Consider the following 20045-nt stretch of genomic DNA (forward strand, 5'->3'; position numbering starts at 1 on the left):
CGGCGGCGCAGCGCGAATACGTTTTGCTCAGCGAGATTTGGGTGCAAAGCCTGAATCGAAATCACATCCCTCAGCTGGAGGAGCGCGGGTTTCTTTGGGCGAGCCCTCTCAGTGCAGGGGACAGAGATCCCCGTGCGGGAGCAGCGTTGCCTTTCCCCCGTCCCACCCTACCCACATCCCTCGCCTTTTCCCCCGGCACATCCTCCTGTGCCGAGGGCCGCAAGGTCGCCGCAGGGGCTGCCCTTTCCCTCCGCTTGCACGGAGAAGCAGCAATGCCTTCGTGTTTATCGCTTTTGCACCTCACGGCGCAGACGGACAGAGGGAGGGCAAGCTGTGCTAAATCTCCCGGGCATCGGCGTAGCGGCAGGGAGGAGGGAGAGGCGCGGCTGTGTGTCCCCGCGCCCACCCCGGACATCGCTCCCGGGACCGCGGGGAGAGGCTCTCCCGCCCCTGGCAAAAGGGTCTGCTCCCTGGGGACTGCCAATTAGGGGCCGTATTGGCATGGAAAGTCTAATGTGTTTCTGCTTGCTGCTGTGGGGACTGTGTCCCGCTGACAGGGCCGGCGTGGTCTGACAGGGCTTACGGACCTCGAGCGTCGTCCTGGAGAGCCCCCAGGTAAGAGACCAAAAAGGGCCCGGGGATGCTTTAAACTGTTGACCCGTAAAGCCCCACTTAACGCCGTGGAAAACGTGTTTCTGAGCTCTTACATCAGCCCCCAAATTTCGTTTAAATAGCCCTGCCTTTCCAACACAATTTCCTCTTGCTAAAACTCTGTAAATAATCCTGTTTTCTTGGGCTTCCTTTCTAAAATCTCCCTCCAACTCTTAAAAAGCCTTGATCGGTGTGTTTCCGAGGCTTTCGGAAATAGATAAACGGATTTTTTTTAATATATATTCCTTCGCCGGGGGAAGGATATGTAGCCGAGAGACACACTGGAAAACGCATATGCCCTCTCCAGGTAGCCGCTTCTCGGTCAGTCCCGCAGCCGGATCCCTTCGAGCCCCTGCCTCTGCCGCTCCCTTCTTCCCGCTGCTCCCGACCCAACACTGCTCCCCGCAGAGCCGGCGATCGGGGCCATGCGGGGTTGAGTACACCCGACACCCCCGTGGCAGTCCTACTGTGCCCGGCGCTAAGCCCTCTGCGAGTGACCTGTCAAAGGCGATATACAAGAGGGGAGGGGAAAAGAGCGGCGGGGAGGGAGGGGGTAATGGGGTGTTGGGGGGGTGATGAGTACGTACAAAACCTGCTCCTCGGCCTAGATAACAGGGCTTAGCTTTTCCGGGAGTTCTCGGGAAAAAAAAAAAAAAAAAAACAAAACCAGAAACAAACCCAAAAGGCTTATTTCTCGCTTTTCATCCGAAATCCCTTTCTGTGCGTGTGAACCCCGGCGGGCTGTTGTCACGCCGGCGAGAGCCAGCGCTTTAGGCTGGAGAGAGGGGGCTGAAGGGCCCCGCCGTACCACGCAGACATGGGCACCGTGGGATCACTCTGGTGAAGTCCCCCCGCCATCCCGCTTGCCCCCTTCGCTTGTGTCCAACTCCATGGAAAAACCTCACCAAGAAAAACCTCCTTCTACTTCGGTGCTGCTCGAAGCAGCTTTGTGGCTTCGGGGTGGCATCGGAGAAACAGCCGCCAAAAATAATCCCTTCCTGAAATTTGGTGTGTATCGCTTTCCCACCGTGGCTCGATCCATATTAATTCCCTCCCTTGTTTTATATATATATATATATATTTGTAATTTTTAACCTATATTCTGTTCTCGAGTCGAATTAACGCCCTGCGGCTTTCTCCGCTGTATTTTCCCTAGACGGTGTTTTGCTTGACTTCACGTTTTACTCTGTGGTCCTAACAGCTAATGAAAACACAGGGTGCTTCCTTCACCTTCTCAAATGCAGCCCTTTTTCCTTGACTCTGCGAATCCCCAGCGCCACTCGCGACCGAGGAGCATGGGAGCAACTGCGGACCCGTCGCAGCCTGGAGGGTTTCAGGGCAGAGGGAACGGGCGAGCAGAAATAAAATGCTGAATATCAACCAGGCAAATGGCCGGGATCTCTAGCTAGCGCGTTTGTTCTCGCTGCAGCTGAAGCGGGAAGCGGGAAATACATGTATATATGTATATATAAATCCCTCTTCCCAAAGAGAAGGCTCTCCTCTGCCCGAGGGTGTCTGGGTCTATCTTCTGCCTCTCTGCCGGTGCCAGCCCACGCCGCCCGCTCAGCCCCGCCGCTCCACGGACACGCATCGTTTTGAAGTGAAACTCCCCCGAAACGTTGTTGTTGCCGTGTCAGACACCGAATCCGCTGGCAAGCGCAAGTAAAACATAGTATGAATGACGTTTTAAAAACAACCCCTCACCCGGCACCCCCGGGTGCTAAAACCCCTCTCGGGTACTTTGCGTGGGGATCCGCTAGCAGCAGCCCCTAGGAACCCGGGGTGCGGCGGAGAGAGTGCGGGAGTTGTTACCTCTCTGCATTTAGAGCTATGGGTTTCCTAATGGCTCCCCGTTCTTCAAACAGTTAATTCTCGCGGCCGGTGCTCCAGGACTCACATGGCCAAAATTCCTCGCCCTGAAGCCCGAGTCTCCCTCCCCTCCCCATTGGGTCGCAGCTTTTGGGTCTCTCCCGATCTCTCCCTCCTATTGGCCGGGGACATTTTTTTTCTTTTCTCTCTCTCTTTTTTTTTTTTTTTTTTCCTTGACAGGCGCACGCAGCCTGCCTAACTCTTGGAGAAAAAAAAAATCCCAGAAGTTTAGATCAATCAGAGAGAGACAGAAGGAAAGGGGAGAAGGAAAAAAAAAAAAATGAAATCAAGCCTGCAACCCCTCTGAGCGAGTGCTGGGGACCTGGGCTGAGCACACCCTCCCGGCTCTGCCTACGGAGTATCTGCAACCTCATGTAGTGCCTTCAAGAGACTGAGGGCTGGTTCTTCTGGGGGTGCAGCTGGGGAGGAGTGGGGGGAGAAAGAGGCGAGAGGCTCTGCCTCTGGTCCCCGAGCTCTGTACTCCCAGCCACTGGCCGCTCATCTGCCCAAGGGTCTGGGCTGGGGGATAAGATGAGTGAGAGGCGAAGATCGGCGGTGGCCCTCAGCTCCCGGGCTCACGCTTTCTCGGTAGAAGCGTTGATTGGGACAAATAAAAAGAGGAAACTGCGAGACTGGGAGGACAAGGGGCTGGATTTGTCCATGGAAAGCCTCAGCCCCAACGGCCAGCTAGGGGACAATGAAGATCCGACTCAGTGCCTGGACCTCAACCCCGGTTAGTGCAACTCCTTTCTGTTTGGGACCCTCCCCGCCACTCGCCGCTAAGCCCTGCCGGGAGCTGCCCGCCGGGAGAGCGGCGCCGGGCAGGGCGGGCAGCGCCTCCCCGAAAACATCCGGGACTGGGGGTGAAGGAAAAGGCGGGGGGGGATTTTGCGGAGATTCTTTGGATTTTTATTTTTTCCGATTTACGGGGACTTTCTTCTTACTCACTGCTCCTCTTTCCACCCCAACTCCATGATCTCCCGGGAGGGAACGGCTTGTCTCCCCCCGCTTCCTACTTTCCCCTCTCTCTTCCTTCTCCGTGCCTGTCGATAGCGATGATCCTTCCCGGGTGCTTCGGGACACACGTTTCGCCTTGCTCTGGAGCTTCCCGGCTACCGCGGGGGTGCCATGTTGATCGGGGGCAAAGGAGTGGGGCGCGACACTTACATTCCCGTAGGAGGGATCACCCCTCTCCCCTGCCGCGCGGCTTCCCGAGACACCGGCCAGCGTGCCGAGTCTGCCCCGCAGAGACGGGGCCTCTCTAACCGGAGGTTTCGGTGGAGGAGGAGGAGGCGGGCCGCCCAGATCAGCGTTGCGCCGAGGCGAGGGGCGCCGGCTCCGCGGAGCGGCGGGGACCGGCTGCACACGCACGCCTGCCCCACGGCGAGCTCCCACCCGGGATCGGGCCCACCGGAGCTCGACGACGGGGCCTCGCTCCGCGCCCGGGACGGGCAGTGCGGGGGGAACGGGGAAAGGAGGTCTTCCCTCTTCAGAGGGACACTGCTCCTGGCAGGGAAAAGGGCCTCAGTCAGCAGAAGGGGCAGCGGGTGAGGGGGACTCCAAGTAGTCTGGCCCCCGCTACCGAGCCCGACGCCTCCCGGGAACCGGAGCATTTGGAACAGCGCCGGAGCCCCGGCCCCTTGCTCGGCTGCACGGTATTTGGGGAGAGAGAGGGAGCGAGCACGAGACTTTCCCCGTGGTATTTTTTATTTTTAATTTTAAACTTTTATTAGATTGTTTATTTTTATTTAAAAGGGAGCTAGTAACTTGGAGTGATCATTTGGCTCAAGCGAAGCCCTCGATCTGCTCTTGTCCTCCCGGCCGTTTCGCCCCGGCCTAAAGCGACCGTCCCGCAAAAGCAGCCGCGGACCCGCGGCGACCCCGAGGGGTGAGAGGGCGCTGCCCCCCGCTGCCCCCGCACCCGCCCTGCCCCCGCGCCCTTCTCGCCGCCCCCCCGCCCCGCTTTCCATCGCCTTAAAATAGGACGGAGCGGACAGCCCCGCTCTCACAATCATAGTGTGCAGAAAAAGCGAATTTTAGGTACTTTCTATTTAGTTTTTCTTTTAATATTTGAGCGGGGGGAAATGGTCAAGCGATTTCCGTGCGCGACCTAGCAAGAAGAAGGGCAGAAATTTCCTCGACTCATCCAAGTCCACCCCGCTGCAGTTGGTGAAGAAAACACCTTTTGTTTTTTTTCTTGACGTTCCCCGCGATATCAATAAGCATCAGCTGCCCAAAACCCAGCATAAAACAAACAAGCAAACGAATAAACAGACAAAAAAAGGGGGAAAGAATTAGAGATCGAGATGTAGAAAATATATGCTTTAAAAAAATTTGTTAAGTGTTTTTGAAGGGAGCCAAAACCAGGGAACTCCGGAGACCTCATCCCGTTCTGCTCTCAAGGAACTGCATTTCAATTTTCTTGTAACAGCATCAGCCTTTCCCGGTGCGGATCCTAAGGAAAGTAGGTAAAATCTGCTACCTCCCTCCCATCGGAGCGACGGGCGTAAAGGAGAGAGTACAGAAGCGACCACTAACAAAATAGCTCATGGTTTCCGAGTCTTATTCAAAATAACAAATACGCGAACGAAACGACAAAAATCTGCTTTCCAATAACACAGCGTATATGTGCATCCGTTTACTTTTTCAAAATATTTATTTATTTAATTATATCTTTTTAGAACCTTTTCTCATTATTTTTTTAGCCACAATAAGAAATAGTTCTGGACGGTCTAGAAGTTTAATTTGCCCATTTCTCCATGAATTTGGAATAGAAGACTGGAAAACTCCCCCTACGCCAGGCTGGAGAGCGAGCGAGAATGGCCGCTAATGCCTGAAACCTTAGAAAGCAAACGTGATGTTTTTCATAAAGCAAAGGAAATCAAGAACAGTTTGAGAAATCATTTTTAGGAGGTTGATGGACTTTAAATAAAGTCCGCGACTGTAATTTGCACAGTCACTTCATTAAACTTAAATCCTCCGCGGTGTACCTTTGCTGCTGGGTGAAAATTGATTAGCGGCTCTATAATGGCCACCAAATTCCATCTTTACAAGACCCAATTAAGAACAAAATTACACCTAAAGTATTTTAAACTTGCCAAATCTCCAGCGATATAGCAAAAAAAAAATTAGAAAAGGAGGTTTTTATTGCGTCCCAAAGGCTCAAAACTCAAACTCGCTGCCCTTGTGTAGCGTAGGCAATAATACAGGACTGTTCCTTCTGCTGGGGCGAGTGTGCTTACAGAGATGCCACAAATATTACAGTGTGCGCTGGGAAATTACTTGTTGATTTTGCTGTGATAACGTAAATCTGTCTACCCCGATTTTTCTGTCATTTCGCATAAAACCCCTCAATGTCAGCCCAGGAAGGTCTGAAAGGCTGAAAACCGTTCGCCGCGGGCAACCAAACACCGCCGAGGGAAAAGTAAAACTTCATTCTCCTCTTTTGCAGCTCTTTTCTATGTAGACGGGTATCGCGATTTCTCCCCCACACGTTGGCCACGTCTCGAGGGGTTTTTCCTCTCCATTCCCACCGCGAGTGGCGCTCAGTGCCCCGGGGCGGGGGGCGGCCGGCGGGGCGGCCCCGCTCCGCTCCCAGCGTGGGGGCTTGGCCGGCCCCTGTGGAGCTCTGCGCTGGGCTTTTACAAAACCCAGCCTTCGGCTGGACGTGTGAGGCAGCGCTCCTCGTTTGCCCATTTTGGCGAAATCCGAAGACTTTCCAGCCGTGCCCGAACCCTTCGGCCACAATTTTGGCGATCCCGAGTGGCCTGGAGTGCTCAAGAGACCCTCCCCACGGCCGCATCTTCCCGGGAGAGGCGAGGTGGCAGGTTGGGAGGTGTCGGTCAGGGGGTGGCGTGGGGAAAGGTGAGAAAAAACAGAGGATAAATCTCCAAGGTTTGTAAAAAATATCTCTTGAACATCCGAGTTATTTATGTCTCAGCCATGAATCTTGTCGCCAGAGTTAATGTGCTGTTTTACGAGACTCATTTAAAAGGGGGATAAAGCTGGATTTTAATAACGTGCGGGTTTTAATCACGAAGTTGTGAAAAGGAATTCTGGATTACAGCGGCTCTCTCCCCTCTGTTCCCCCCCCGCTCCCACTCGGGGCGCGCCGTGCGTGGGGCCGGGCAGGCAAGACACCGCGCTCGCCGCGGGGCTCGGTGGTGCCTCCCCCGGTCCTGCCCCGCTGCCGGGCCGCCCCGCATCCTCCGCCGCCCCTCGGCTCTCGCCCCCGCCGCCGTTGCGGAGGGGAGGAGGGTGGTGGGGCGCAGGGGGCGGCGGGCAGCCCTCTGTCCCCTTGGCAGGTTTGGTTTCAGAGGGCAGCAAAACAATGGGCTCGGATGTCTTCGGGGTATTTATAGATTAAACCTGAGCAGCGGAAAGGTCACGGAGGACCCAGGCGTTGCTTCCCTTGAGGTATATATTATTTACCATCGTTTATAGCGGTGGCTTTATCTGGCCCTTCCCTCTGCCGTCCCAGGGGCGCAGGGACAGACCGAGGCAGAGCCGAGCGCGCAGCTTTGCTCGTCGAAAGTTTAAGACGAGGGTTTTTTGGGGAGTCTTATCCCCGCGGACGGTTTCCCCCCACTGCTCGAAACACAGCTTCTCCCTTAGGCAAGGGGTCGCTACACAGAGAGACACTACACAGGCGCTTCAGAGGCAGAACAAAATGGTGCGGCTAAAAATTTGTAGTTTCTCGGCTTTGGGACGGTCCTGTTCCTCGCAAAGGAACACGCTAGAGAGTTTGCAAACGAATTTCGCCAGTGCAGTCCTCATATCACAAATCACATCCGTGTTTTTGATCGCATATATTAAAAACGCACACGTCAGTTACAAACAAAACAAATTTTTGTGAGTTTTATGTTTATCTGTCTGTGAAGACATCGCATAACGAATTGTTTTTGGTTCCGTGTATTTTTCTAAAGCTACGCTAACAAACTACAGCAGAGCTTTGCAACGAGAGAAAACATACCGGCATATTTTAAGACCTACAACGTGTTTATTACAGCTGCTTATCCATAAGATTAAGATCCGATACCTTGACAAAGCTTTCCGTAGCTGGCAAGCGTAAAACCTCCCTCGCTTTCACCATGGCGTGGAGTTTTTCTGCCTAACCTGGGAGGTGATACGAATAACCATCCCAAGACTGTTCCACCGCAGGGTATCTGCTCCTCCTTGCCCCCGGGCAAACCCCCTCCGAAGGGGCAAACAAATTTTAAGAGCAGGAGAAATGCGATTGGTAATACCTGCTTTTTTTTTTTTTCTTTCTTCTACTACTGTTTCTGAATTCGAAGTCCCACTTTTTGAGCAGTGATTGTTAAACCCGTTAGTGGGGAGTGACTTAATTTGCTTCCAGACGTAGTTTCTCACTTCAGCTTTTGTTTGAGTGCTCTGTGGATGGGACTACGATTTCAAGAGCTGGCGGAGAACTTTTTCTTGTCCCTTCCCTGATGCAGGGTGAGTTGGTGTACACCATCCTTCGTGTGGTCCTTGAAGCTTGCCGATGAGCAGTGCTCTGTAACAACGAGGTGTAAGACATTAGTTTTGCTTTGGCAGAAGCGCTTGGGACTGGGATTTATTAATGCGAGGTCTTTCTAACAAATGTGTATGTGAGTAGGATTGTATGAATACATTCCACCTGCTGGATCATCAGTTTCCCTCCTAAAGAAGGGATACTGAGCTCAGATCCATTGCTCCCTTGTGTATTTGATGGAAGGAAACACGAAAATCTGACCCTTGTAATGCTCCCCCGGTACTCCGGCTACAGAGCTGATGCTCTTCCCCTTCCCAGAGGAGAGAGTTGCAGGAGGCAGATGGAGCTGTCCAGATGAGAGCCAGGAGAGCCCTGTGGGGGCTCAGGAAAGGGTTGCCTTGGTCAAGTTCGTATAAATCTGACCTTGGAGCCAGAGGAGACAGAGAGTGAGAAGGATTTGTCTCTGTGGTAATATGCGTCTTACTGAATTGGTGAACTCCTGCTGCTGGGCTTGTGAAACTTTTCCTGCAGAGAGGTAAATTGCTCATGCTGTATTAAGAGGGCAGGTAATAGAATAATAGAGACAAACCTTACAGTACAGCAGAGTATTAGAAAAAAAGGCAGTGTGTCAAACAACATCTTCTCTTCTTTTATACGTGTTTTAAATCTGCAGCGTTTTTTACACAGGTTTATTCCATCTGCTGGGAAGGGGAAAGCTGCTATTTCAAAGGCTTTTCTTGTCTTTGACAAGAAGTTTGGGAGAATCCAAGGAGCTTCTGTTACAAGCAAAAGTCAAGTAATTCCTTACAAACCATCAATCACTTCTCCCTCCTCCCACTTGGGACTGAGCACTTATATCAAATATCAGCCCAGCTAGCCTCTCCTCGGGCAGAAGTGTCCTGCTTTATCTGTATCTGTCTTTAAGGAAAACTGATGCTTTTTTCAGATGGAAAACTTGAAAGATGTCTTCCAAGAGTTCTACATTCAGGAAAGAGCATTTGCATTGTTTTACAACACAGCCAGTGCCACTGAAGTCAGCTCTGTTCATACAGAACAGTGTTCCTATTTTAATCAGTTGAACACTTGTATGAATCTTTGCTTGCAGTTTTATGTCTTTAAAGGTCGAAGTGTGGGTTTTCTTTAATATCTTTCTCTCTTTCTCTCTCTCTTTCTCTCTTTCTTTCTCTCTCTTTCTCTCTTTCTCTTTCTCTCTCTTTCTCTCTCTTTCTCTCTCTCTCTCTTTCTTTCTCTCTCTCTTTCTCTCTCTCTTTCTCTCTTTCTCTCTTTCTCTCTCTTTCTCTCTTTCTCTCTCTTTCTCTCTTTCCCTCTCTCTTTCTCCTGCCTTCTGATCTAGATTAAAAAGCTTTCAGTAGTTTAAAAAATGCACTGAAATCAGTCTACAAGCACTTGGAAAATTCCTAGATATACTGAGACTGGCTCATATGGCATTTACATCAGTTCCTGTTGCAAGTAAAATCTAAAATCTGAAGTGTGATTTAAATTACCCCAAGCGTCCATATTGAGATCTGTAGTTTGCACCAGTGACGTAAAAGCAAGTTCAATGAAAGAAGCTTAAGTTTTCTAAAACTGACGATGTTTCAGAGATCAGCAGAATCTCCTGGAGAGGCTGAGCTTCTGAGTGCCCGTTGATGGAATTACAGGATTTTGTGCTAGCCCTTAGCTCTCTGATATCCTCCTGTACAATACAATTACTTTGCAGGAATGGGCTGGGAAGTTAGGTTTAAATCTTGACAGCAAAAGCAGGGTGGATATATGCATGAATGATAAGTATCTTTTAGCCCGGGAGCCGTGGGGCTCCACCAGGAAGAGCAGCCGTGGGCACCTGGGTGTACCGGGAAATGCAGGTGACTGGGGGCTTCCAGCGCTCTGGTGCCTCATCCTGCCCAGAGGAGCTCTGCATAGCAGGACACTGAAAGGTTTGGCTTTTCTGGCTTATTATTTGAACTAGAGTTTCCACAAGTGGAGAGTATGGTGCAGAAATGCTGAGACTTTAATTTTTTAGAAAAAATATGTGTAGCTTTTTGGTGCTTAATTCTAATGCTGGTTAAAATAGGTTACAATCCCAACCTTTCTGCCTGTGAAAGATCTATTGTCTCAAAATACAATGCCATTGCATTTCTTGTGCTAAAAGCCGTAGCATGCTTTGGTGAGAAGGGCTAGGGAAAGATAACATGGTGTTATGGTAAAATAAAATTGAAACATCTTTGCAAGCAGATTAAGAAAGTTTAAAACTCTGCTAGGAAGTGTAGTGTCAATTCAAGTTCTATCAACAATATTCATGCCAGGGGCAACTTTTAATTGTGCATTCTGCAGGATCAGAAAACAATGAATGAGTAAATCAATCCAAGAAGTGACAAAAGCACTTATTACAATAATATTTACAATAATATTTCCATATGCCATTTGCTCAGTTGAGCTATTGATTTGACAATATTGTGAAGATGGTGAAAGGACTGAGTCAAACCCGCCTGACAGTGGGTTGCTCAGTGCTTGGTGTATATTTGCAAATGCAAAGTTACAGCTGCTAGAGGGAAGGCTGCACTCAGCAAATGTTGCTTTGGCTCAATAAAAGCGCTTTTTTGTGTGTTGTTGTTGTATGTTTGGTTTTGGTTTTTTAACTTTATTGAGAAACAGCAAAACTTAGCTTTTGGCCAACCCTTAAACATTGTTCTTGTATCATCAAACTACTTCCCACTTTTAAGATATGCAACGATTTAAAATATGGATCTCCAAACCTCCTTGTTCAAATTAATTAAAAAAAATTTAAAAATAAATTATAAAATGAGTTTGCTTTCTTAAAAATAAGACATTCTGATTTAGATAATAATTAAATCTAGCATTTGGACATTCAAAACTGCTTCCCATTTTTTCTTCTCTGACCAATCAAAGTTATGTGCCAAATTCTCTAGCATTTCACAAATAAGTTTTCATTTCTCCAAAGCCATATTATCTTGGTTAATTCCCTATGTATAAATAAAGAAAAAAAAATCAGCTAAAATCCTTCACAGTAGAATTCAATCCATGTCACAGTGGACATTTACACTGCACTGCACATACGCATACTTTTAAAAGCTTTTGCTTTTTGAGAAGGAAGTACAGGAAATATTCTAGTATTGTTAAATGGACATTTTCAGCAATGTCCTCATTTGTAGCTCTTAGAAAGGAGCTTGGGAAGAAATTATTGCCAACTGCCTTTAAAAGAACTGCTTTACAGTTTCTAAAGAGTACTTAACCAACTGGTTACGACCTGACACAAATCATATTACTAATCAGCACATTTATATGAATGCAGCCACAGCAACCCAATTGTTTGAAAATCAGTGGGCCAGGGCACACAAAATATGAATGACTCGCAGTTCTTTGACTTCAGTCAGGGACTGGATGCACTCTTGGCTAGCATTAACACTTTTCCCGTTACCAATGAATCAACAAAACTAATCCTCTACTTTTAGGAGCTTCAGGAAATAGAGAACTGCCTGATGAAAAACCTACCCCAAAAGCAAGGGGAAAACTGAAGACACCAGAGTGTCTTTTCTTGTAGTGTGAGTGAAGAATTGTGCATCATAGACTTCTTAAGAAGTTGCATCAGTTAATATCAGCATCCTTTATACGACATCAAAAGAGTTGACTGACTGTGTGGATGCTTATGGACAGAAAATAATTCTGAGAACACATCGTAACATTTTGAGATGTGTGGACTATATCATGAATAGGTTAAGGAGTCTTCAAAAATTGCTATTTTATCCCTGACTTGCCTCCAGAGCAGTTCTGTAAGTTTGAATTTGCTGAGACAGAAAGGAACTCGACAACAGATGGAGAGATTCACAGATAGACATTTTTTTTAACCTACTTGCTCCACTTGACTGTCCTCAATCCTGCTCAGAGGATCCTGTTAAAAGGTCAGTTATTAAATATTGATAGGAGTTATTGTCATGACTTCTACAAGCATTGCTTAGTTTGATGAAGAAATTATCCCAGTGCTGCTTTGTCATCCCTCTTTCAGCTCTGCATGTAGATGTACTTTCATGGATAAAACGCAAATGTATTTTATTGTGCTTTAAGTAATCTTTCTTACTAGGGTGAAAAAATAGTAGAAGAAGACCCGTGGAGCATGCCCTTGTACTCCCTCAGACCTCAATGGAAACACTCCCACTGGCTTTTTTAAAAGAAAACTTCAGCCTTGAGGTTGTACTGAACTCTGCTGCTACATTAACTTGTGATAAAATACCATGCAATAGCTGGGATTTGCAATCCTACATTTTTAGTTGACATATCTTCTTGCAAAGCTGTGTATTGCCCCTGAGTTTGTTCTGTTATTTATCAGGTATCTGCCCAGTTAAAAACCAAAGACACTGGAAGTGTCCCATTAACATTGCAAAATACAGTAATGTTAAGCCTGCCTGGAGGCACACTTAGGAGGCAGCTGCTAAACTGGGGTCTGATTCTGCAAGATGCTGAGCATCTTCCTTTCAAATGACTTTATGGTGCTGATTTTCAAAGGTGTAGCTTTTGTGACCTGATTTTCAGTGGCCTTAAGGACTTGTAATTTCCAGGGAGATCTTGACCTCTTGCTTGCTTTCTGCTCTGAGATGCCTTAAATAGACAGTGACAGCCAGAAAGTACCCCCCTGCCCTCTCCCACACAACTGTCAGGATTGGAATAATTTTGACTTATGTATGGGGGTTTCTTTTTTGTCTACTGGAATACTGTGCAAGTCTGTGTGAGTAAAATAATAATGAAAATGAGGTTAATCCCTTGGTGATCACTTTTATGCTATAGAAGGGTCATGTTTTCCTCTGCTCTTCAGTTTTCCTGCAAATGCCTGATAGTATGAAAACTATGAGATTGGATCAGATACAGGTTTCTGGATTATGCCCCCATGCAATTTCTAAGTGCTCCTGCCTTTCCATTGTGTAATACAATAAAACACTGCTCCATACGAGGCAACAGGGCCATTATTTTTAAAATGAGAAGTTGTTTTTCACTTCAGAAAACTTCACCTTTTATGCCAGAAGGCTGTAGGAAGCTGGGAAAATATAGAATACAGCACATGGCTGTGGGTGCCTAATGGTTTTTATTTTGCTCCAGAATTTAAAAGATAAATAGAAGATTTATTATTGTAGGATTTGAGGATTTCCTGTGCCAAGCTCCTTGGAGCAAATAAAAAAAACCTCTTCATTTGCCATCAAACAACCCTAGCAAAATCTCCACCTGCCTAGCAGCAAGCCAGTCATGTTATTCACTTCAGTGCTTGGGAGTGTTACCCACATAAGACTGTAACATCACAGTTCTGTTATGCAGGTCCCTGCAACACTGATGGAGCAGCAGAAAGCCTACACTTCCCTGTTAGAGACTGCTCAGACTATTCTGTACATCGTAATTCTGTTTACTTCATAACTCAGGAAATTGTGCCTGGGCTGGGGAAAGGGAAGGCAGCTGTAGAGGTGACTAGCGGTATGCTGTTACTGAAATGGACAATAATTAATAGTTTTTGTGAAAATACAGTCATATAATGCAGCTTTAGGAAAAAAAAACTCCCCTTCTGCCTCTTGGAATGAAAGATTCGATTGTGAAGCAACTGCTTATTCAGAGTGTTTCAAGACTGATTGCTTGAGTCACATTAAGGCGCCGAGCATCGTTTATCTAGGGTAATTCAGGAATAATTGATCTAAAAAAAAATGGAGAGAGGTTTGACTGGGTACATACAGGACTCAAGAGCAAGTAATCCAGTATGGCTGGAGCCTTTAAAAACAAATAGCAGTTCAGCCCCAAAAGGGGATGAAAACTGACTGGGGCATTTTTTGCCTCTGTCCTTTTGCCATGTCAGATGTCCTGCCCCTGGTTGTGATCACAGACACCAGCTGGACTGGGATGTTCCAGGGCTTCTGCAGGTGCTGACTTGTCCTGGGGCTGAGAGGCGTTAGAGGAATAAAAAAATCAAGGAGAAGAGGAGTGCTGGGGCTGAGACATGGTAGAGGAATAAAAAAATTAAGGAGGAATGCTGCCACTGCTGTACCTCAGCCTGGATCAGGACTGGGTGCTCCATATTGCTCTGAGGAGCTCCCTTGACTGGAACACGAGGCGCAATGCACCAGTGAATGGATCAGGTCACCACTACGTTAGCTTCATTTTCATGTTGATTCGAGTGTGTACACTGTCCTCCTGGGGATGAAATGATGGTGAAATCAGGAAAAGAAAAGTTAATAGGGCTGAAGGAGTTGAAAAGCAGACAGGAATGGGGATCACTGTGGGGGAGGACAGAGGAGAAAGAGGCAGGAAAGGGGGTGGTTCAAAGCTTCTTCTCGTATCCACCGGCTGCTCGTGGCACCAGGAGGAGTTAGAAACTATTTTCAGACGCTCTCACTGCAGCTGGGTAACCTCATTTTTGTTTGGTTGTTGTTTTTTCTCCCTTTCTTTTTCTTTTTCTTTTTCTTTTTCTTTTTCTTTTTCTTTTTCTTTTCCTTTTCCTTTTTCTTTTTCTTTTTCTTTTTCTTCTTCTTTTCTCTTTCTTTTTCTCTTTCTTTTTCTTTTTCTTTTTCTTTTTCTTTTTCTTTTTCTTTTTCTTTTTCTTTTTCTTTTTTCTTTTTTCTTTTTCTTTTTTCTTTTTCTTTTTCTTTTTCTTTTTCTTTTTCTTTTTCTTTTTCTTTTTCTTTTTCTTTTTCTTTTTCTTTTTCTTTTTCTTTTTCTTTTTCTTTTTCTTTTTCTTTTTTTTCTTCTTCTTCTTCTTCTTCTTTTTCTTCTTCTTTTTCTTCTTCTTTTTCTTCTTCTTCTTTGTCTTCTTCTTTGTCTTCTTCTTTTTTATTTTTCTTTTTCTTTTCCTTTTCCTTTTTCTTTTCCTTTTTCTTTTCCTTTTTCTTTTCCTTTTTTCCTTTTTTCCTTTTTTCCTTTTTTCCTTTTCCTTTTCCTTTTTTTTTTTTCAAAATAATGAATGGCATGATTTCTATAAATGAAATAGACTGTTCAAAATAGTTTATGAAGGCAACTGAGTACATTACACCAGACAAACACATAATCGTTTGATATAGTTTTGGTACATAAGAGGCCCGGGAAGAAAAAAAAGAGACCTCTCAAACAAGCAGAATTTTTCAGGAAAAACAACCAGAGTTTCTTCTCATGGTCTTTGTTCTTCAAGTTTTGATGTGAAAAAATCGATAATTTCAGGAAAAATTAGAAAGAGTCTTCTAGATGAATTGTTCTCTCTTACAGTGAACTCCCTAAGATAGTTTAGAATAATGTTTAAAATCCTATTTGCTCCTTTAGCTACTTTTATTCAGGACTTCAGCCTTTTTATAAACAATAGATGTTTCACATGGAGTTGTTTTAAGTCTATTTTATTATGCAGTTTCATTGACTGTACATTTCTGATTTCCATCGTATGCAAAAATCAGATATTTCAGTGCTTTGTATTACTAATATTTAAATTGTTGGTATACAGAAGTGTTTTATGTGCCTGAGAGAACATGGTAGTCATTATAGCAATGACTATAGTTATTATACAGGTACACCTAGAGGCAATTTCTAATTGCTAATTAAATATGCATAATAAGTTTCTTATTGTTAAGGAAGTAAAGAAACTGTACTTGTGATAATCAGCTACTACAGATAATTTGGTCACGTGAATTATCTAATTGGTATTTCGTTGATTTTTGTGTCTTTCTTGGGGATGGAGGTAGAAGGAAGAGGAAGGCAGCTTGTCTGCACAGCAGCAAAATTTCTTGGAAATTACTTATTCTTTAAATTAAGACTTATCAGTAGTATTAATGGTTTCTTATTACAATTATTTGTAGTTGAATGAGAATATTTATTTGTGAACTGACCCTTAATTTTATTTATGAATATTCAGACAGCTGCTGAGTATTCATGAAAATGCTTGACAATCCTCAATTAAAATATAAATAATTACATCTCAGATACTTGTATTCACTGTAGCATTTACACAGTGATGTTTGCTGTGCAGAAAAGTGGGAAGAAAAAGCTTATTATTGTTATGGTCATCTAATGAAGTGTATACTAGTTATTTTGTATTTCTTTTCTGAAAAATAAAACTGTTTCTTCTTTAGGCTTCTCCCCCCCTCATTTTCCACTTTCTTTTTTCTTTACTCCAGATTCACAGTTGTGGTGCTTTTGACTCATTTGAGTCAAGACTTTCCTCCTGTAGATCAGGATGCTTATGTAGCTTTATTTCTGAAGTAAGAGATGATTCATGGTTAGCAGTTGGGTTGTTGCATGTTCTGGGAGTGTTGAATCTTTGGGACAGCCCGATGATCTCCTTTCATTACATTTAACAGTACAGTGGAGTGTCAATCCACATCCAGGGCTTTGGGACATTGCAGTTGTACAAAGAATAGTATTTTCAAGATGTTGTTGGTTAGTCACCTTCCTTTAATAAGACAACATTCACGCCAACCGTTTACATCGCAGCTGGCTAAACTTTTTCCTGTGTGCATACTAAGATGTGATTGTAATTGCTTATGCCAGACTTTGATTCTTTGAGCACAGCAGGTCAAATGCTCTTAACTCTTCCCTGGTATCTCTATCATTAGGGAAACAGAGACTTCAACCAGGATCTGTTGTCATTTTACTTGTGGTCTGAATTTGACATAATTTAATAATAAATTCAAAGGGATGGTCAACAATATTGGAGTAGGAACTCAACATTTCAATGCAGTTTCAATCCCCAAATGAACGATAAAGAAATAATGAAAGTTTCATGAAGTAGAACAGGGGGTTTGTGTTGTTTCAGTGCACAATGAATTATAGGTTAAATCTCCATTTTATAAAGGAATATATTGTGAAAAATAAAACAGAATTTCCTGAGACATATTTCCCCTTTCTCTGTCTAGGATGTGGGGAGAAAATCCCTTGCATCTTGTATATCTTAAAAATAAACTAGAGAAAAGAAAGCAGTAACTTTGCACTTGTGGGTGCAGAGAGGAAGCTGAAGGCTTAGTTTGCAGAGAAATTAACAGAACTCCCATTTCAAATTTTTGGCTTGAAATGCATCCTGATTTAACAAGGAAAGGACAGGAATCAGACAGTGATTGAATCCCTTACACAAGCGATTTGTAAAATTGGAGATCTAACAGTTTCATTTTCTTCAGTTAAACTTCGGCTACCCTTGCACAGATGTAATGGCTATTTTTTATGAGGACATTACTTTCAAAAGTTATTTAAAATATTTTTTTATTTGTTTCTCTCCAGAAGACTCTGTAGATACCTATTTGGGGCCAGATTCAGCAAGCAGCTGAGAACTCTAGCCCATTCTGTCGTGTTATTTAAACAAAAGCTTAACAGTGACGATGACTTATACCAAGTATCTAATATTTCTTATTTTTAGTGAATGTAGTTCTCCCTCTCTCCCTCTCTTTCTTTCTCTTTCTTTCTTACTTTCTTTCTCTCTTTCCCTAGAATTTATTTTGTTTAAGAATTGGGGATTTTTTGCAGGGAAGAAATAACTTCTGCTCTTACTAGTTCAGAAAAAGTGACTTTCTAATACTGAATAGGAAAGAATTTGTGTTCAGATTTTACTTGTTATATACTTTCTCCACATCGTGTGCATGTATAAGCCTCTCTAGGTAGATAGATTTATAATATGTACATGTATATATTACACTAGTAATACTTTGTGTGTATATATATATATATATATATAAAGAATGTAGTCTAATCTTTTTCTAGGTCCACTGAAACCCTGAATTTAAACATTTAACATATTTGAAGTATTTTAGAAATACCAGTCTCATCTGATCCTATTTTGCATTTACTGTTTGTTATGGAAACAAGTATTAGATACTAGTGTTAGGTTTGAAGGCTAGAAGTAAGAGAATCATGCTCCGCAAGAGGTTTTGGGCATTTGGTAACAAAAGCTACTTTCATTTTACTACGGAATTTAAACACCTGCTTTTGTATAGGGCAGCAAAAAAATGCCTTGCTTTTTAGCAGGAGAAGCATCATTTTATAGATTGATTTATCCAGTTAAGTTCGCACCAAGTACCTAATGTTTAGGAGATGAAGGCTGAACTGTCTGCTGTCTTTGGCGAGAGCCACTTGACAACAAGAACTTTACAATTTATCCAGCAGATATATTAGTGACAGCAAGGGTTTCCCTCCAGGCAAAAATGGAGGTGAAATCCTCTCTTAGAAGGGCAATTCGAGGAATTCCCCATGTTAAACAGAAGTGCAAAAAACTCTCTTAATGAAAGACAGATTGCAAGCATTTGCCTAAGATTATCACTCTGCTAAACTGAAGCAGAGCAGCAGAAATTCCTGCATCGTTTACATCCCATGAGCAAGGCAAGGGCAAAAGCTGGAAAGAAAATATTCATTAGCATGGGAGCAAACAGTTGTGAGGAAGAAGTTGTGCTTTCAGTCACTGCATATCTTAGCAGAAGAAAATAATAGTTTAGTACAAGCCAAACTAAGCAAACACTGGGTTGTGCCATGCCATAAATCCTTAAAGGGACACTTTCAACTTGGACTTTAAAAAAAGATTAGCTCTGAAGTCATCCAGTTTCTGCTCTCTTTAAGTACTTTGGCTGGCATTTGAAAGTGTATAAAACTTTAATTTTTGTTCCTGGGATCTTTCCCTCTTTGTGTTTGCAAAGGTGGTTTCTGTTAGCCAGTTTTCTTCTTGCTATCTGAGGCCCCGATCCCACCAAAATGTATTCATGTCCCTTATTGTGGTGGGTCTCCCATCAAAATCCCTCCCAGCAGGAAAGGTGAGCTCACAGTTATGTGTTTGTAGGATCAGGGCCTAATTGTAGAGGAAATGGAAACTGCACAGAGTTCTGTCCGTGGCACAAAGTAAACAATGTGGAGTAAAATATATTGCTTTAATACTTCAATTATAGAAATGCTAGATGTGATGTGTAACTCTGGTAAGGGACAAACCCTTCAGAGAGGAATGTAATTTTTCAAGTTATAAGTGTATCGTTTTAAGCAGAAATAGCTATTAATATAGCATGTATTGAAATTATTGTAGTCGTAAGGTGAGGAATCAGGTTCTTTATTTTAATTCTATACTTTCCTTTCAATATAAAACTGTCAAGCCCTTTTGTTGCTTGCCATTGAACTCCAGTGGGACTTTGCTTTTATTTCCCTGGTGCATGATCTTGTTTTGCATATTTAGCAGTTCTAATGATGGAACTTAAAGATAAATCCATTTAGAAATTCCAGTTTTTATTAAGCTACTTGTTATGGTGGCAACGCAAGACAGAATGTTAAACAAAATGAAACTATGATCCCTCATACATCCTTATTCAGAAAAATAATCTCACTGAAGCCATTGGGAGCTGGAAAATCCATTGGGTGCAATTCACACACTCACTTGAATGTAAAATCTTAAACTGTGTTTGAAATTGAAAAAGATGTGTGCTTAGATCACTTACATGCTTTCAAAAATGCCATCAGGATTTAAAGTATGATACTGGCATGCAGGGACATAATTAAAAAATCTCATCTAGCCACAGCTTGTTACTTTTAACTTGTGCTAGAGCTGATTGAGACAAAGACTGCAAATGCGCTGTCATCTTACATACCTAGCTGAGTCAGTGCACAAACATCTATCAGGCCAGGCATGAAGGATGGGAATAATAGGGGACTGAGCTGTTAGGTGAGAAATCATCTTTCTTTCTGAGTATCAACCTGAAATAAAAGTTGGGGAAAGGTGCTTTGCTTTTACTGATTTTTTTTACTTCAGTTGCTGAAAAGTTATGGAGAAGAGAGACAATCTTTATTTCTTGTTCTCTCTTCCCACACAGTGGTGCAGCTATTTTACTGGGAGCCATCTGCAGAGCACAGGTGAGATGTTAGTGTTTAGATCTTATAAAAAAAAAACCACGAACAACTGCACAGCAGCACTTTAGGAACATTTTATAAGAATTTTCCACTCTAAAGGCCTAGTTTTGTTCTTCTGGGCCCTGAACTCTTGATGACTTTTAAAGGGCATTTTGGTGAAAGAAGCAAGCTTCTTGCAAGCAAATGGACAAATGACTTGCATTATATCCTGATGTCCCCATCAGAGAAATGCTAG

General features: G+C 44.1%; 1 protein-coding gene across 1 annotated transcript in view; it reads left to right on the plus strand.

The window, feature by feature from the left end:
* The first annotated feature begins 2709 nt into the window (after positions 1–2709).
* TBX15 (T-box transcription factor 15) overlaps positions 2710–20045 on the plus strand; it is a 95664-nt gene continuing 78328 nt past the window's right edge. The window contains exon 1 of the mRNA XM_065628200.1: positions 2710–3253. Within this exon, the coding sequence (XP_065484272.1) occupies positions 3052–3253 (202 nt within the window). The 5' untranslated portion in view covers positions 2710–3051. The remainder of the gene's footprint in view (positions 3254–20045) is intronic.

Source organism: Caloenas nicobarica, chromosome 1 (genome assembly GCF_036013445.1).
Source record: "Caloenas nicobarica isolate bCalNic1 chromosome 1, bCalNic1.hap1, whole genome shotgun sequence".
NCBI classification, from domain to species: Eukaryota; Metazoa; Chordata; class Aves; order Columbiformes; family Columbidae; genus Caloenas; species Caloenas nicobarica.